We start from the raw sequence: 16,481 nt of genomic DNA on the forward strand, positions 1-16,481 counted from the left end.
AAGGAAGGCATATGGTTGTGTGTAAAGGTAGGAATAGATGGATAGGGGAGGTTGGAGGGTATGGGAACAATAGATTAAGGGATGGAAGGATGGAGAAGAGAGGAAATAGGGTAGAGTAGGGATGGAGGGAAGGACAAGAGAACAAGGAGGGTATGGTAAATTGAAGGAATAGTAGAGCTATACACCAAGTAAAGTTTAATTTAGCTGTCATTGTTTGATGTATCCTGATTGGATATGTTATTGTTTAATGTATCCTGATTGGATATGTTATCGTTTGATGTGAAGATTCCTGAGGGAAGCACGCCTCTCTAATGGCTGCTGGTGCTGGCAGTTGCTCTTTCTCTGTGGCTTAAAATGGGCTTCCAGCTGTACTGAAAGCATGTTTCCTCGGGTCTGGATCATGCTGTGTTTCTGTTGTTTACATTTGTATAGGTCAGAGATGGACAGAGAAGTGTATTAGTCAGGATGATCTTAATTCACCTTCCTTTCCACAGTATTGATATGTTTGCTGTAAAGCGCTTTCCACCTTGTTAGCATGATGCAGGTGACAACTCCATACATGTGCCCTGTGTCCACACACACAGAGCCTTTGACTCCCACTCATAGCTCACAGGGGCTACAGCCTACTGGATGTGACAGGAGCCTGTAGGTGCTGCCCTTGAACATGTTCCAGGAGGATAAAGAAAGGGAGAGAGAGCGATATGGAGAGGCAGAGAGAGCGAAAGAGAGAGAAACAGGTGGGAGGTCAACCAAGAGGAGCAGGTGGCAAATATAGCTGCTCTGTTTGTAGTCCTCTAGTTCTCTGTTCTAGTCCTCTAGTTCTCTGTTCTAGTCCTCTAGTTCTCTGTTCTAGTCCTCTAGTTCTCTGTTCTAGTCCTCTAGTTCTCTGTTCTAGTCCTCTAGTTCTCTGTTCTAGTCCTCTAGTTCTCTGTTCTAGTCCTCTAGTCTTCTGTTTTAGGGATTTTGTGTTGGTGTGTTTTCTGGGTTTGATACTCGTGGTAACAGTTAGCTGTTTTGGTGTTCGTGTGTCTTGGAGTTCTGCTTCTGATATTCTCGTGTTCTGGTCCTGGTGTGGTAGTTCTAGTGGAGCTGTTTTGTGCTCAGCTGCCCAAGCTGCAGGGAGGGAGAACTCTCTGACATAAAAAAGGAAGGAGAGTGATCCAGCGGATGAGTGGAAACAGCACAGGACATCTGCAGGATACATACACACACCACAGCCCCCAGGGCCTGGCCTCCCATCACCAGGAGAGTCTCGCTCTCCCTCCTCCCCTCTGTCCTTCCATTCCTCCTCCCTCACAAAATCCCTGTTCTGTTCTGTTGTTTTGTTCTGTTTTGTTCTGTCATGTTATGTCCTCTTCTCTTCTGTCCTTTTCTCTCTCTTTTTCTTTCTTCTCCCCTTCCCTCCTCCAGTGCTCCCCCCCCCCTCCACATACCCCCCTCCCCCTCCCGTGGTGTCAACTTAACTCTCCCTCTCTCCCTCCTCTCTCTCCCAGGGCCCCTCCTCGGCCTTCCTCACTCACAGCTCATGGATGTCCTTACCCAGTATGCCTACAACGAGAGTTACTACGACAACGACACATGGGGCCTCAACGACACGGAGCGCGTGCAGAAGCACCCGTACAACTACTACGCCATGCTCCTCACGCTGCTCATCTTCGTCATTGTCTTTGGCAACGTGCTGGTGTGCATCGCCGTGTCCAGGGAGAAGGCTCTCCAGACCACCACCAACTACCTGATCGTCAGCCTGGCCGTGGCTGACCTGCTGGTGGCCACGCTTGTCATGCCCTGGGTGGTCTACCTGGAGGTAGGGAGAGATGCTGGGCTGACACACAAACACACACACACACACAGACTCACACAATCACTCAGTTATACACAGACACACGGGCATAAGGAGGCACGCGCACGCATGCACACATACACCCATACACACTCTCACACACAAACGAACGCACAAACAGACGAGAGCTGGGTGTGATTCCCTCTGATACATGATTCTCTCTCCATCTTTTCCACGCTCTCTTTCGGCTGACTCACTAATTCACTCTCACGTAGTTCTCTCCCATGGTCTCTGTCACACAAACACACACACACGCACACACACACACACACACACACACACAGGCTGCCGCTTATCACAGTTTGTGTTATTCAGCAGTCATCTCCAGCATTACTTTGTGGTGTAATGAGACTACAGCTAGAAAATCGGACTTGCAAATGCACAGATGCTCTGATTCTAGTGCAATCTGGTGCTTAGAAAGTAACGTTCAACATATTTTGCTATGAACTTGTTTCACTCTGTTTTACAAAGTTTAATTTAATAATTAGTCTGTGAGTCTGCCACAGAACCTGACAAGCTTACAACACTATGCTGTATATATATAGCAAGACTGCACTTTTAAATCCATTACATTACACCTTATTCATATTTAACAAAGTCATGTGTTTTTAGCAATTAAGGTTCCACGCTGCAGGGCAACAGTGTCACATTTTGAGAATAGAGAATTAACATGCTATTAGGGCTAAACTGGGGGAAATATCACCTGGTTTACAACAGTCATTTTAAAGTCAGCACATTAAAAGAAATAACTCAAACTTAAAATATGTTTTAGTGACGTGTCCTTTTGGAGGATGGGTACTGGCACAGAGACACAGAGAGAGAAGGAGAGGAAGGAAGGATGGAAGGAAGGAAGGAGGGGAAAAGAGAATTGGAGGGAGGAAGAGAAGGGAAGAGGGAGATGGAGGAGTAAAGAGGGAGGGAAAGAGGGAGGAGAGAGAAAGGGAGGGAGGGAGGGACAGACAAAGGGATAGAGAAAGAGGGCAAAGGATGGAGAGAGACAGAGAGAGAGCGAGAGAGGGAAATAAGAAGAGAGAGAGTGATACACACACGCACACACAGACAGATCAGCCTTGAGTGTCAGAGAGTCATGAGAGAGAGATACAGAGAGGATGGGGAGATATCCAGCATCATTAATTGGTACTCTGCATTTTCTAAGGCTCAAAGTGTGGACAGTGGCAAAGTCATTATGTCAGCATGATGTCAACCCCCCCACCTTCCCCGGTCCCCCCTTCTCCATCCCCCATCTCCCCCTGCTACAGTCTGGCCCAGACTCTCACTGCTGCATTATTCTGCATCATTGTGCAATCCAACTTTTCAAAGCGTCTGATGTGAGGTGTGGACTGTGTGCTTTGTAAACGAGCAGGCGATCAGGTGAGGCTGAATCAATGCCCACTGACATTTGGGACTGTGAGCAGAGGAGAGCGGAGCCTTGGGCTAGTATTCCAGTATTGCACTAGATTCTCTGCCCAATCAATACACAGGGAGGAAGTAGGCCAGCTGACAGATAAATACCTCTCTCTCTTTGTCTTTCTTTGTCTCTCTTTGTCTCTCTCTCTCTCTCTCTCTTTCTCTCTCTCTGTATCTCTCTCTCTTTCTCTCTCTCAGTGTCTCAGTATCTGTTTTCTCATCTTCCTTCACCTCTACTCCTCTCTCTCTCTCTCTCTCTCTCTCTCTCTCTCTCTCTCTCTCTCTATCTCTCTTTCTCTCTCTCTCTCTCTCTCTCTTTCTCTCTCTCTCTCTCTCTCCATATCACCTCTCTCTTCTACACATCCCCCTTTCTCTCCCCTTTTCTCTCTCACTCTTTTGAACACTCCAAAGCAAAGTGCATGTAACGTGATGTCTCTTTAACATTCCAGAACCCTCCCTGGACAGAACTGTGTTGTGTCTGGGGAGTGCCCCCCCCCCCCCTTGTCGTCTCCTAGGTTTACCTTAAACTGTACAGATTGGACTGCAGATGGACAGCAAATGTCACCACTTGACCATTACACAACCCTTTGTGTCCAGACCCTGCTGTGGCCTGGTTCATAGACCCCTCTCCATCTCTGCATCACAGAGTTTGGGGTCAAAGCAGGATTAGCACACGCTTAACCAGGAAGTAAAGGGTGTACCAAATGAGTTTGTATAGTTTTTGTTTATCTCAAATCCATTTGTCTCATCCAAACGCCAGATAGAGGCGGGGCTGCCTGGGTGACAGTGTGTCTGAGACGTCCTAAACGCTGTCTCTCTTGTCTCCAGCCTCACGGCTCTGCGAGGATAGCTCACTGTTGCTGCTGTGACTACAAGAGTAAACAGTGTCCAACTCAAGCAGAATAGTTTGTTTCATACGATTTTTGTTTTTTGGTCTGTGGTATTACAGTATTCTCACTGTAAGGCTTTGGTTGGAGCTGTGTAAACAATGTTTCAGTGTCTTTAAACTGCATTATCTGGATTATCTCTGCCCGTCCGCCTTCTCCAATTGTTTGCAGTTACAGTGAAAAGTGGGTTTTGGCATGTGAGAGAGTATGTGTATGGGTTTTGGCATGGCTGTGTTCTGTATACAGAATGTAAGTGCATGCGTGTGTCTGCATGTGTGTGTGTGTGTGTGTGTGTCTGTGTCTGTGTGTGTGTGTGTGTGTGTGTGTGTCTGTGTCTGTGTGTGTGTGTGTGTCTGCGTGAAAAGGTTTACAGACATCTCAGCCCACACCTGATGTGAGGCCCTTATTTTGGATCTTGAGCACAGCTTTCCACAGTCGTGCCCTTTGTCATTAAATGCTAAATTAGCATTCATTATGACAGTTTTCACATCCAGCCAGCCGTGTCTAATAGGAAACACTGAGAGCAGACTGCTGGCTCACACATTGTGTGTCACAATCATTACTGTCTTTGTTGAGGAGAGGGAGGAGAGGCGTCTACCACAGCCTTCTTGCCGTCTTCCCTTCTCTTCTCCTTCTTGTTTTTTCCCCTCTATGCCTCTTCTCTCTCCTCTCCCTGGTCTCTTTCATCTTCCATCCCCTTTTTATTTCTCTTCTGTGTTCCAGCCGTTCTCGTCGTCTTTTATCTACCCCTTTTTTTCCCTCCAACCACGCAGCCTTCTGTACTCTCACAGAACACAGGGGCTGGTAAACCCAGAACAGTACGCCAGGCGTATCTTATCAGATGAATAATCTGTCCTTGTATTACGGGAGAGAGGCAGAGACACAAGGCACCGGCAGAGCGGCACACGAGGAAGCATGTCGAAGGCTGCGCTCACATTAACATAACAATTGGATTTTTCCTTGGTGTGTTTCATTTGGATTGTGTCGCTAGGCAGACCAGCACAATCCCTCTGTGTGTGTGTGTGTGTGCGTCAGTTTACACAACTTAGTGTAGGTGCTAGGATAGACCAGTGGGTTTTGATGCACGCAGATTATGTATGGGTCTGTATGTGTGTGGGGCGGGGGCGGGGGGTAGAGATGCGGGGCTGATGGTAGAGAGATGCGGGAATGATCAATAGGAACTGAGATACAGAAAGACTTGGAGAGGAGAGCAGGGAGAGTAAAAAGAAAGCAGGCAAAGTATCTTTCATAAGGGGCCGTCAGGTCATGCTTTAATGCCTGGAAGAGGAGGAGCAGCGAAGACACTAGGCTCTGAAAGCTGTTCTCCCTGGAGACACATGGTGCCTGGAGAGGAAGCTGTGGTGTGTCCTGGTGTGTCTCTACTGGGCTAGGATAAGAGAGGAGAGGAGAGGAGAAGGCAGGAGAGGAGAGGAAAAGACAGGAGAGGAGAGGTGAGAAGAAGAAATACGAGGAGAAGGCAGGACAGGAGAGGTGAAGAATAGAAGAGACGGAACATCAGAAGCCATGACTGCCCCCCCCCCTTCTCCTCCCCTCAACACCCCCCATCCCTCCCTCTCTCCCCTCCTTCCCTTGTCAGAGAACCTCCGATGATAGATAGATACTATGGGAGTTGGAGTGCTAGCTCCCGTAGAGAGTGGAAGTGGGTTTTATGAATGCCGATGGGTTCATCAGCAGTCCCTGGGGCTGTCTGGGCGTCCCTCGGCCTGGCGCCTGCCGCTCAGAACCGCCCTCCCCCCATGTTCCTTCACGCCGCCCTCCGAGTGGGAGGAGTCACCCTGAGTGACAGGAAGAAGCAGTACGCCTGACTGAGTTGTCAGGAGATGCATGTGAACAGCTGAGCTGATTGAATAAACAGTTTGTGTCCGTCACTTAACATCCGGTGGAATGCTCCTTTAATGCCAGCGGGTGACACTTGGTTTCAGCCGAGAGGCAGGCAGATGACGAACTCGAGTCAAGAAAGGCCAGCTAAATGTTTAATGGGCCTGGAGTGAACCTGGTTGGATGTTTGTGACGTTTTTTAAAGTGCAGTTCGTTCTTGTGTGTACTTAGTGGGAATGTGTTTTTTCAGTTGTTTTTTCAAAGTGCTTGGTTTTCATTCTGAATGTTCCCATGCGACAAGGCTCCAAAACGCCAACAGTGTTGAGGCTCTCCGAGCAGGCTGACCTGACGTGTTTGTTGCTGTTTGTTGCTTGTCTTCCAGGTGGTGGGCGAGTGGCGCTTCAGCAAGATCCACTGTGACATCTTCGTCACGCTGGACGTCATGATGTGTACGGCCAGCATCCTCAACCTCTGTGCCATCAGCATCGACCGGTGAGGGGCAGGGAGGGAGGGAGGGAGGGAGGGAGGGAGGGAGGGAGGGAGGGAGGGAGGGAGGGAGGGAGGGAGGGAGGGAGGGAGGGAGGGAGGGAGGGAGGGAGGGAGGGAGGGAGGGAGGGAGGGAGGGAGGGAGGGAGGGAGGGAGGGAATGGAGGAGAAGAGAAGAGAAAGGAAGGGAGGACGCACTTGAATAGCCTTATTGGCACCAAGGTTGGGCTGGGTAATTGGATCAGGAGATGACTAAATTTGAGGTGGAAAGGGAGGGACCCATGGAGGAATAAAAAAAAGAGAGGGAGGAATAGATAAAGCAAGACGGGGAGAGAGGAAGTCTCAAATAGATAAAGTAAGGGAGGGAGGAGCTTCGATTGTTCCATCAGGACCCGGGTCAGTCAGATCACAAGATGACAAATTGGTGGGAGGAAAAGGGGACAAGCAACGATGGAGGAATAAAGAAAGGGAGGGAGGGAGGAGTCTAGATTGTTCCATCGGCACCCAGGTCAGGCCCCACTGAGGAGCCACAAAGGAAATCTTTAGATGTGAACACAGACAACAAATGTAGCAGCTGTGTGCTGATTAATAGTTGCATCAGGAAAACGGGAGGCTGGAAAGACAACCAGACCTACTACTCTCTCTCTCTCTCTCTCTCTCTCTCTCTCTCTCTCTCTCTCTCTCTCTCTCTCTCTCTCTCTCTCTCTCTCTCTCTCTCTGTCTATCTCTCTTTTTCTCTCTCAATCTTTCCCTCTATCTCTCTCCTCTCTTCCTCTCTCACTCTCCCCTTCTCTTTCTCTTCTCTCTCTCTCTCTCTCTCTCTCTCTCTCTCTCTCTCTCTCTCTCTCTCTTTAGAGGAGGTTGGAGAGACAAGTGGAGCTGCTACTCTCTCCTGCCAGAGAGATAGCTCCCAGCTCCCCTACCCTCTCATCAATGAATAAACGTGCTGTGATAAGAGCCAAACTTCACCATGGCCACACCGATGCTTGATTCAAAGGGTTTCATTAAAATGTCCATTGAGGACATTTGTGTTCGATATATGAAATGCAAATGTAAGATGTATTATAATGTATTCTGGGATAAAGTGCAGCCCACTCCAAATGCAGTATGGCTGGTGAATACCATAGAGGACCTGAGTAGTTTGAGTATCCCCTTATCCTGGTCCACAGCGGTGATTAAGGTAGACACACAAACACACAATTAACCTCAGACACACACACTCAATTACTCACAGACACAAGCACACACACACTCAATCATTCTTTTACAGACATACAAACTCTCTCAAACACACTCACACAATTTCCCACAGACACACAAACACACACAAGCGCTTAATTACTCACAGACACAAGCAAACACACACACACTAAATCACTGAGAGACACACAACCTCTATCTGACACACAAGCCAACACACACACACACACACACACATACAAACTCTCTCACACTGTCATGCACACACTTCCTCCACACTCTCCCGAAACAAAGCAAACCAATGAGGAGACTTAGCAACAGCCATAGAAATGTAAAATAGCATTATTGAAATTCTCATCTATATTTTACTGATTAAATTCTGTGGAAGAGGGATAAGAGAACCAAGCTTGGTTCACATTAAGTGCTGCAGAGTTGCAGAGGCTTAGTCAACCTAAAGGATTAATAAACCAAATTACAATGGAATCAATATGACAGAGGTTGCAAGAGGCCTTGTATTTCCTAAGGGTTTTAGTCCAGTGATAAGGTCTGCCACCAGGCCAGTGCTAATTGATAAGGTTTCTCCTGAGGGATTCTGGGAGATGTGGTTCCTTCCCCTACTTTGTTCCTTACAGCCCTCACATACAGAGTCACACATAGGCTTTGGCATCACACAAACACACATATGGGCCAACAACCAAGTAAACTACCACAAACAGCTTTGTGTGACCACCTACGCACATATACACGCACACAAACACACACAAACACACGACCAATCACCCCCCCCCCGAAGAGCACTCTCATTTGACACTCAGTACATTGCGTGCAATTTCCCCACTCACATAATTATCCCTCTCTTTTTTATAACAACACATTTGAGGGACCTATTCTTCTTCAGCAAGCGGGCATGTGTAAGTGTGGTGGTTCTGCCATTTACAGCTGCCAGGCTCTCCTTCTGACAGCTCACTCTTTACCCAAGGAAAATCAAATGGCACCACGCTGTCACAGTTACTCGAATATGACCCAGCTGATCTCTCCCTTCTCTCTTTCTTTCTCTACACTCTCCTCTCTCTCACACACACCTTTGTGCCCCTGGTCCTCCCCCCGACCCACACCTTCCCTCAGGTACACGGCGGTGGCCATGCCCATGCTGTACAACACGCGCTACAGCTCCAGACGCCGTGTCACCGTCATGATCTCTGTGGTGTGGGTGCTGTCCTTCGCCATCTCCTGTCCCCTGCTGTTCGGCCTCAACAACACTGGTGAGCCACGCGCACACACACACACACACACATATCAATACACACACACACATATCAATACACACACACACACACATACAAACACATTTTTACAAAACATAGTATACAATACTCATGTCAACATACAAACACAAATATCTATATGCACACATAAAAACACACATACGCACACTCGCAAACACACGCATATACACACTCACTTCCACACACACACTAAAAATGAATACATCTGTAGTTACAGTACCCCGCCTGCCTCTCTCTCTAAATCCCAGCTGGCACATATTGCTTCTTCACATACAGTAGCAGGACGCCACCAGGCTAGCATTGTGCTCGGCCCGCCCAGTGCAAACACACTCCATCACGTCAGGGCCAGTCTCCAACAGCCCCTCTGCTTCAGCTTCATGGTGCTGCGGCTGGGAGCTGAGTCTCAGTCACCAGGCTGACAGGATGTGGAGACCATGTAGAGAGCTGACGTTACACAGCAGCTACGTCTGCTGCTCTGCTGAACACCATGGTGTAAATCCCCGACAGGAGTTAGCACGGCTCGACGTCTCAGGAGGGGTCAGGACTGATATATCCCTTCCTCCGTCCCTTCCTTCCTTCCATCCTTCGTCTCTCGCTCCTCCCTCCTTTCTTTCCTTCCTCTATTCCCACATTCCCTCCCTCCTTTTCTTCCTTCCTTTTTTCCTTCCCCCTCTCTACCTCCCTCCTTCCCCTCCCCTAGCAACGCGTGACGAGGCGCAGTGCGTGATCGCCAACCCGGCCTTCGTGGTCTACTCCTCCATCGTGTCCTTCTACGTCCCCTTCATCATCACCCTGCTGGTGTACGTGCAGATCTACGTTGTCCTCCGCAAGCGGCGGAAACGCGTCAACACCAAGCCCAAGCGTTCCGGCCACCAGGGCCCCGATCACGAGCTGGCCGCCACGCTGAAGGTGAGCCTGATCGAGAGATGCTAGAACAGAGCTTTAGAGGACTGTACCAGGCCAGCTATAGTCTCACAGTCTACGAAGGGGACAGAGATCATGTGTTTTTTTTTAGGCCAGGGCCAACAAATAAAATGCATTCAGGAGTTTGGCTTTATGCGTGAATGATACACAAATGGCTACTGATATTGAATTGGACAAGCAATATGTAGACATGCAGTTGGGTGTGTATAGTATTATATAAGCAAGTACATCTGAAAAGGAAGGAGTTTTGGTGTGTCTCTCTTTGGCTCCACCAGAACCCCAGTAGTGAATGAGTAAACTCATTTAGAGAGTGCTGCTCTGATCCAGGTTCTCTTCTGTTCCAGCTGCCACTATTCCAGGCTTCTCTGGTCACACGACCCTAAAGAGAGACAGAAAAGGGAGATTTGGACCGTACTGTACTTACCCTGGTCATGTGATCACGGACATGCTCTTGTTTAACCCCCCCGACCCTCTTGAGACACAGGAGATTAGCTTCTAGAAGGTCTGTGTTGAGCCAGCTGAGACAGGTTCATCCTCTCCCTGCTACTCTCTGAATCACAAAAACACTGGCTCAGTGATCCCCCCAGAACACAAGAAGCAAATAAGAAAGCACAGCAACACACACACACACACACACACACACACACATACACTGTCCTCAGGAGCACACACACAAACGTACATGCACACACTCACTTCCCGGAGGAGAACATTGATTTTGTAGAGAGATCAACAGCCATACTTCTAGCGGAGGTCAGGATCTCCCCAGATCCAGGGATCCAGGCAATCCCCAGTCTCAGTCCCCAGTCTCAGCCCCCAGTCTCAGTCCCCAGTCTCAGCCCCCAGTCTCAGTCCCCCAGTCTCAGCCCCCAGTCTCAGCCCCCAGTCTCAGCCCCCAGTCTCAACCCCCAGTCTCAGCCCCCAGTCTCAGCCCCAGTCTCAGCCCCAGTCTCAGTCCCCAGTCTCAGCCCCCAGTCTCAGTCCCCAGTCTCAGCCCCAGTCTCAGCCCCCAGTCTCAGCCCCAGTCTCAGTCCCCAGTCTCAGCCCCAGTCTCAGCCCCAGTCTCAGTCCCCAGTCTCAGCCCCCAGTCTCAGTCCCCAGTCTCAGCCCCCAGTCTCAGTCCCCCAGTCTCAGCCCCCAGTCTCAGCCCCCAGTCTCAGCCCCCAGTCTCAACCCCCAGTCTCAGCCCCCAGTCTCAGCCCCAGTCTCAGCCCCAGTCTCAGTCCCCAGTCTCAGCCCCCAGTCTCAGTCCCCAGTCTCAGCCCCAGTCTCAGCCCCCAGTCTCAGCCCCAGTCTCAGTCCCCAGTCTCAGCCCCAGTCTCAGCCCCAGTCTCAGTCCCCAGTCTCAGCCCCCAGTCTCAGTCCCCAGTCTCAGCCCCCAGTCTCAGTCCCCCAGTCTCAGCCCCCAGTCTCAGCCCCCAGTCTCAGCCCCCAGTCTCAACCCCCAGTCTCAGCCCCCAGTCTCAGCCCCAGTCTCAGCCCCAGTCTCAGTCCCCAGTCTCAGCCCCCAGTCTCAGTCCCCAGTCTCAGCCCCAGTCTCAGCCCCCAGTCTCAGCCCCAGTCTCAGTCCCCAGTCTCAGCCCCAGTCTCAGCCCCAGTCTCAGTCCCCAGTCTCAGCCCCCAGTCTCAGTCCCCAGTCTCAGCCCCCAGTCTCAGCCCCAGTCTCAGCCCCCAGTCTCAGCCCCAGTCTCAGTCCCCAGTCTCAGCCCCAGTCTCAGCCCCCAGTCTCAGTCCCCCAGTCTCAGCCCCCAGTCTCAGCCCCAGTCTCAGTCCCCAGTCTCAGCCCCAGTCTCAGCCCCCAGTCTCAGTCCCCCAGTCTCAGCCCCCAGTCTCAGCCCCAGTCTCAGTCCCCAGTCTCAGTCCCCAGTCTCAGCCCCCAGTCTCAGTCCCCAGTCTCAGTCCCCAGTCTCAGCCCCCAGTCTCAGCCCCCAGTCTTAACCCCCTGGCCACCCATGCTCATAGATTGGCAGGTCTCGTTCCCTAAACCTCAGCAGTAATTATAAACACTGATGTTGTGCTACTGAAAACTTTCCCTTTTATCCATATGGATTTTACTGACTCAAAGCAGATCAATGCCTTCTGAGCCCAGAAACGCAATAATGTATTTGACTCTGCTTTACTCTTACACAAACAGTAAAGTAAATGCCTTTAGTTGGTGTGGGTATGACTGTGTGTGTGGATGTCTGTGTGCATAATCCATGTCAGCATGGATCAGCAGGTCTAACCATTGCTGAAGTAATAGCAAGGCAGTTGCAAGGAATACAGTCCTCATCAGTTTTGGCTGTCAGTCAATACATGTTTCAAATTATTATGTTACTTGACCTATGCCAGTTATTTCTACACCTGCCATGAATACTGTTATGAACATCATGGAGAATTAAAGGGTACGCACACAAGCACACACGCACGCACACACATACACACACATAGTAACACAAATGGACTGTGATGTTTTTGATGGCTGATTTTAGTACTAAGTGGTTTCTCTCAAAGACAGATTGATTAACCAGAGAACTATGGCAAAGAACTACAGTTATAAAATCATCTTTTAATTTGTAGACACTCAATAAGAATGTGCTATAGCACCTGTTTCCAGTATATCATCTGTGAAATCATGACAGAATTCATGTGGAAATAAATATCATATTTCCCTACAGAGCAGTGATATGGTAGTTTTATTGTCCGGTAGAATGCTAAAATCAATATAATAATGAAAGTGATCATTATTTAGAAGTATATGGTAGTTTAAATGGAAGCAAGAAAAGACTGTAATGGTGTACTAACGCTGTCTCTCCCCTGGCCTTCTCTCTCTTTCTCCCTGGCCTCCCTTTCTTCTCATGGTGTCCCTCTTTCACCACTGGCATCCCTCACTGTCCCCTCTGGCTTCCCTCTCTCACCCTGACCTCCCTCTCTCACCCCTGACCTTTCTCTCTCACCCCTGACCTCCCTCTCTCACCCCTGACCTCCCTCTCTCACCCCTGACCTTTCTCTCTCACCCCTGGCCTCCCTCTCTCACCCCTGACCTTTCTCTCTCACCCTGACCTCCCTCTCTCACCCCTGGCCTCCCTCTCTCACCCCTGGCCTCCCTCTCTCACCCCTGACATCCATTTTTTACCCTTGGTCTCTCTCTCACCCCTGGTCTTCCTCCCTCTCTCACCCCTGGCCTCCCTCTCTCACCCCTGACATCCATTTTTTACCCTTGGTCTCTCTCTCACCCCTGGTCTTCCTCCCTCTCTCACCCCTGGCCTCTCTCCCCTTGTGTCCCTCTTTTCTCCACCCGGCACCTCTTTCTCCCTCGGTTGCTCTCTATCCCCCAACCAACCTCTTCTCTCTCTCCCCTGGCTTGTTTCTCTCCAAATCTCCCTCTCCCTCCCTGGTCTCTCCCCTGGTCTCTCTTTCCCTGGCCTCTCTCTTCCCATGGTCTCTCTCTCCCTGGTCTCTCTCTCCATGGCCTCTTTCTTCCCTCTTCCCATGGTCTCTCTCTCCCTGGCCTCTCTCTTCCCATGGTCTCTCTCTCCCTGGTCTCTCTCTCCCCTGGTCTCTCTCTCCCTGGTCTCTCTCTCCCTGGTCTCTCTATCCCCTGGTCTCTCTCTCCCTGGTCTCTCTCTCCCTGGTCTCTCTCTCTTGCTCCTCCTTCTGAAGCAAGAGAAGTGCACTCACCCAGAGGATGTACGTCTGTGCACTGTGATCGTCAAGTCTAACGGCAGCTTTCCTGTCAGCAAGAAGAAAGTGGTATGTTTAATTATCTTGGTCTCATTCCAGATATCTTTAGTAAACTCTCTGAGGGGGCGGGGGAGGGTTGCGGAAGGGGGAGGGGGCGCGCGGGGGGGGGGGGGGGGGATGGTGCTTCCCTTTGGTAAGGAAGTTAACATGGATCCACCTCCAGATTCTCCCCAGTTACCCCCATTAAAACGGGATTCATCAGACGCGTTAAGGATTCAATTTATCAAAGCAGTCATCAGCGGAAGCCGTAATTATCATTTACCAAACTAAATGGATGATCGCAGCATGTTCATATAATCCCACAGCCCGAAGGCCCATTATGTGAAGAATGTTTCTGGCACGATGCACCAACCCCCTCTCTGAAAGATTTACAATGTCTTTATTCGCGTATTAAATCACCACAGGCTTACGCTAGTCATTTCCGGTGTCTTACCAAATCTTCATCAAAGTTATATCATGAAGCAAAACAGATTTTTGCAATTCATCCAAATACAGCTCAACAAAAAGTATTGCATAAGTAGTTAAAAACAGACCTTCCCCAATACATCCAATCGCAGATATTCATCAAAGAGGTGGCCAACGAGGCGGAGGACATGGAGTTAGATGACCTGCAGACCTGCAGCAAGCCAGAGAAGCAGCAGAAGTGTTCGGACCCTCCCCAGGCCTCCAGCCACCAGCCCCCCCAGGCCTCCAGCCACCAGCCACCCCAGCCCAACCAACCCCAGCCCTCACACCCCTCCCAGCAGCTGCTCCCCAGCAAGGCCCCCAACACCAGCCCCACCTCCACCCCACCCACCCTGCCCGAGGAAGCTCTGAAGAATGGGGACACTGGGCCCAAGGAGGTCCAGGCAGAGCCTCCCAGGGTGACCAAGGCCTTCCAGACCCAAGCCCTGCCCAACGGAAAGACCCAGACCTCTGTCAAGACCATGAGCAAGAGGAAGATCTCCCAGCAGAAGGAGAAGAAAGCCACGCAGATGTTAGCTATTGTCCTGGGTGAGTAGAAGTACTTTTTTGAGTATTTGCTTAAGTAACTTACTTACTTATTAGAGTACTACTTGTAAGTGTATTGATTTATCTGACGATCCACCTTGTGGGCCCCCCTTCACACCTCTGACACAACTTGGAACAGGTAATTAGAATCACAAGGCGATGAAGATGAAAAGTTGCTGTAGGAAAGTAGCGACAGCGATGTCAGGGGATCTGGTGTTTGGTGTCTGTAAAAGCAAGGGTACTATGTGTAACCAAGAGGAGCCAATTACAAGCAGCTGGTGTATTTGTTGCTCTGACTGCAGTGTGCTGGTCTCCTGCCTGGCTGCTCTAGCTTATGTTGTGCTGGCTACTTTTCCTTAGTGAGAGTTTGAAAAGAACTGGAAGGCAGTGCAGTACACAGTGATGCAACAACATGAAAGCATTTGTCCTGTCTTCACATTGTGACAGAAAGTTTATTTTTGAGTGTAATACTAAAGCAAATCAAGCAATAAAACACCCACCTAAGGTCTGCATGGAGCCCTGTGCATCTTTAATGAGACTATGCAGTCTTTAATGGTATTGTCCCTCTCTCTCTCTATCTCTTCTCCTTCTTGTGACCCCCCCTCCCCTCCATCTCGCCCTGCCTCTCCCTTTTCAGGCGTGTTCATCATATGCTGGCTGCCCTTCTTCATCACTCACATCCTGAACACCCACTGCACCACCTGCAAGGTTCCGGCTGAGATGTACAACGCCTTCACATGGCTCGGCTATGTCAACAGCGCAGTCAACCCCATCATTTACACCACCTTCAACGTGGAGTTCAGGAAGGCCTTCATCAAGATACTGCACTGCTAGGATGCTGCACGAGGAGGAAGTTACGAGGAAGAAGCAGTGACATCACTTGCTGTGTACTTCCATTGGCCATGTTTGGACTGCTACCTGTGACCAAGCCTGTTGGAGACCAGAGTGACTTAGCGGCGGCCATTTTGGAAGACTATATCAGACAAAATGAACTAACTTTGTGGACTAACTGTTCTCTTGAATGAATGTAAATCAAAGGAATAATGTCTGTATCAATGAACTTGTTTCTTGGAAAAAATGTCATATTCTCTAGAGACCATTGTGCTTGTCACTCAAGAGCCATCCTTAATGTATAGAATGCACGCACACGCAGGAACACGCACAGACACACAACCACACACACATGGCTGTGATTCAAAAAATTGCAAGCAAATCAACATAATATTTAATCTGTGTATAGGTTGTGTTTTTGATGATGCCTGCTTTCTGCAGATAACACCTAAGCATCAACAAATCAGTGTTTGTCTCAGTATTAAGCCCAATAATTGAACTAGAAGCTCCTCGGTTTTTCAAAACTACCATAAATCAGAATGTGTGCTGAAAAAAACTGAGAATTTTCTATTTCTCACTTTATCATCGGCAGAAGAGGATGCCACTTATGTGCAATGTAATTAAGAATTCAAATCAAAAATTTATTTTAATTGAATAAATGTATAATTATGAATATTATTATTCTCACTATTATTATAGTTATTGTTTGCTGTACATGCTTTGTCGAGGACACATTCAATGTGATTATATGGCTGCCGTGGAAATGTGATGCATGTTACATCGCTCCTAACCTTGATGTCTCATCAAATGTATGTTTGACCAAAAAAAAAGATGTTCAATAAAACACATTATGAGACACTGTACCGTGGCCCACAAACATATGTTAACCCTCCTCCATTTCCTCCAATCCCACCAGTCTGAAAACTGATCCTGTAACACTTTTTTATGTATTTCTCCACACTTTTTAAACAGTTGGGACACTGTCCTGTGTGGTCTTCTTTGAAGATTCACCAGGTGGATTGTGTGGTTGTTTGCGGTCGTTAACCACATTACCAGGAGCACCAAGGA

General features: G+C 49.2%; 1 protein-coding gene across 1 annotated transcript; it reads left to right on the top strand.

Annotated features, from left to right (window-relative positions):
• Positions 1-1,498: 1,498 nt before the first annotated feature.
• drd2a (dopamine receptor D2a) lies at positions 1,499-16,244 on the top strand. Its single transcript, XM_084673707.1, has 7 exons — positions 1,499-1,804; positions 6,356-6,465; positions 8,785-8,921; positions 9,646-9,854; positions 13,512-13,601; positions 14,150-14,585; positions 15,220-16,244. Exons 1-7 carry the CDS (start codon positions 1,526-1,528, stop codon positions 15,414-15,416), a joined length of 1,458 nt encoding a protein of 485 aa, XP_084529833.1. The 5' UTR covers positions 1,499-1,525; the 3' UTR covers positions 15,417-16,244.
• The last annotated feature ends 237 nt before the right edge of the window (positions 16,245-16,481 follow it).

This window comes from Hypomesus nipponensis, chromosome 15 (assembly GCF_054491055.1).
Source record: "Hypomesus nipponensis isolate SF chromosome 15, ASM5449105v1, whole genome shotgun sequence".
NCBI classification, from domain to species: Eukaryota; Metazoa; Chordata; class Actinopteri; order Osmeriformes; family Osmeridae; genus Hypomesus; species Hypomesus nipponensis.

Bases quoted from the DNA above. Each gene is read 5' to 3' on its own strand.
- drd2a (XM_084673707.1), top strand. From the start codon at position 1,526: ATGGATGTCCTTACCCAGTATGCCTACAACGAGAGTTACTACGACAAC. The intron at 13,602-14,149 runs GTATGTTTAATT...ATCCAATCGCAG, and splicing joins CTGTCAGCAAGAAGAAAGTG to ATATTCATCAAAGAGGTGGC. The intron at 14,586-15,219 runs GTGAGTAGAAGT...CTCCCTTTTCAG, and splicing joins GATGTTAGCTATTGTCCTGG to GCGTGTTCATCATATGCTGG.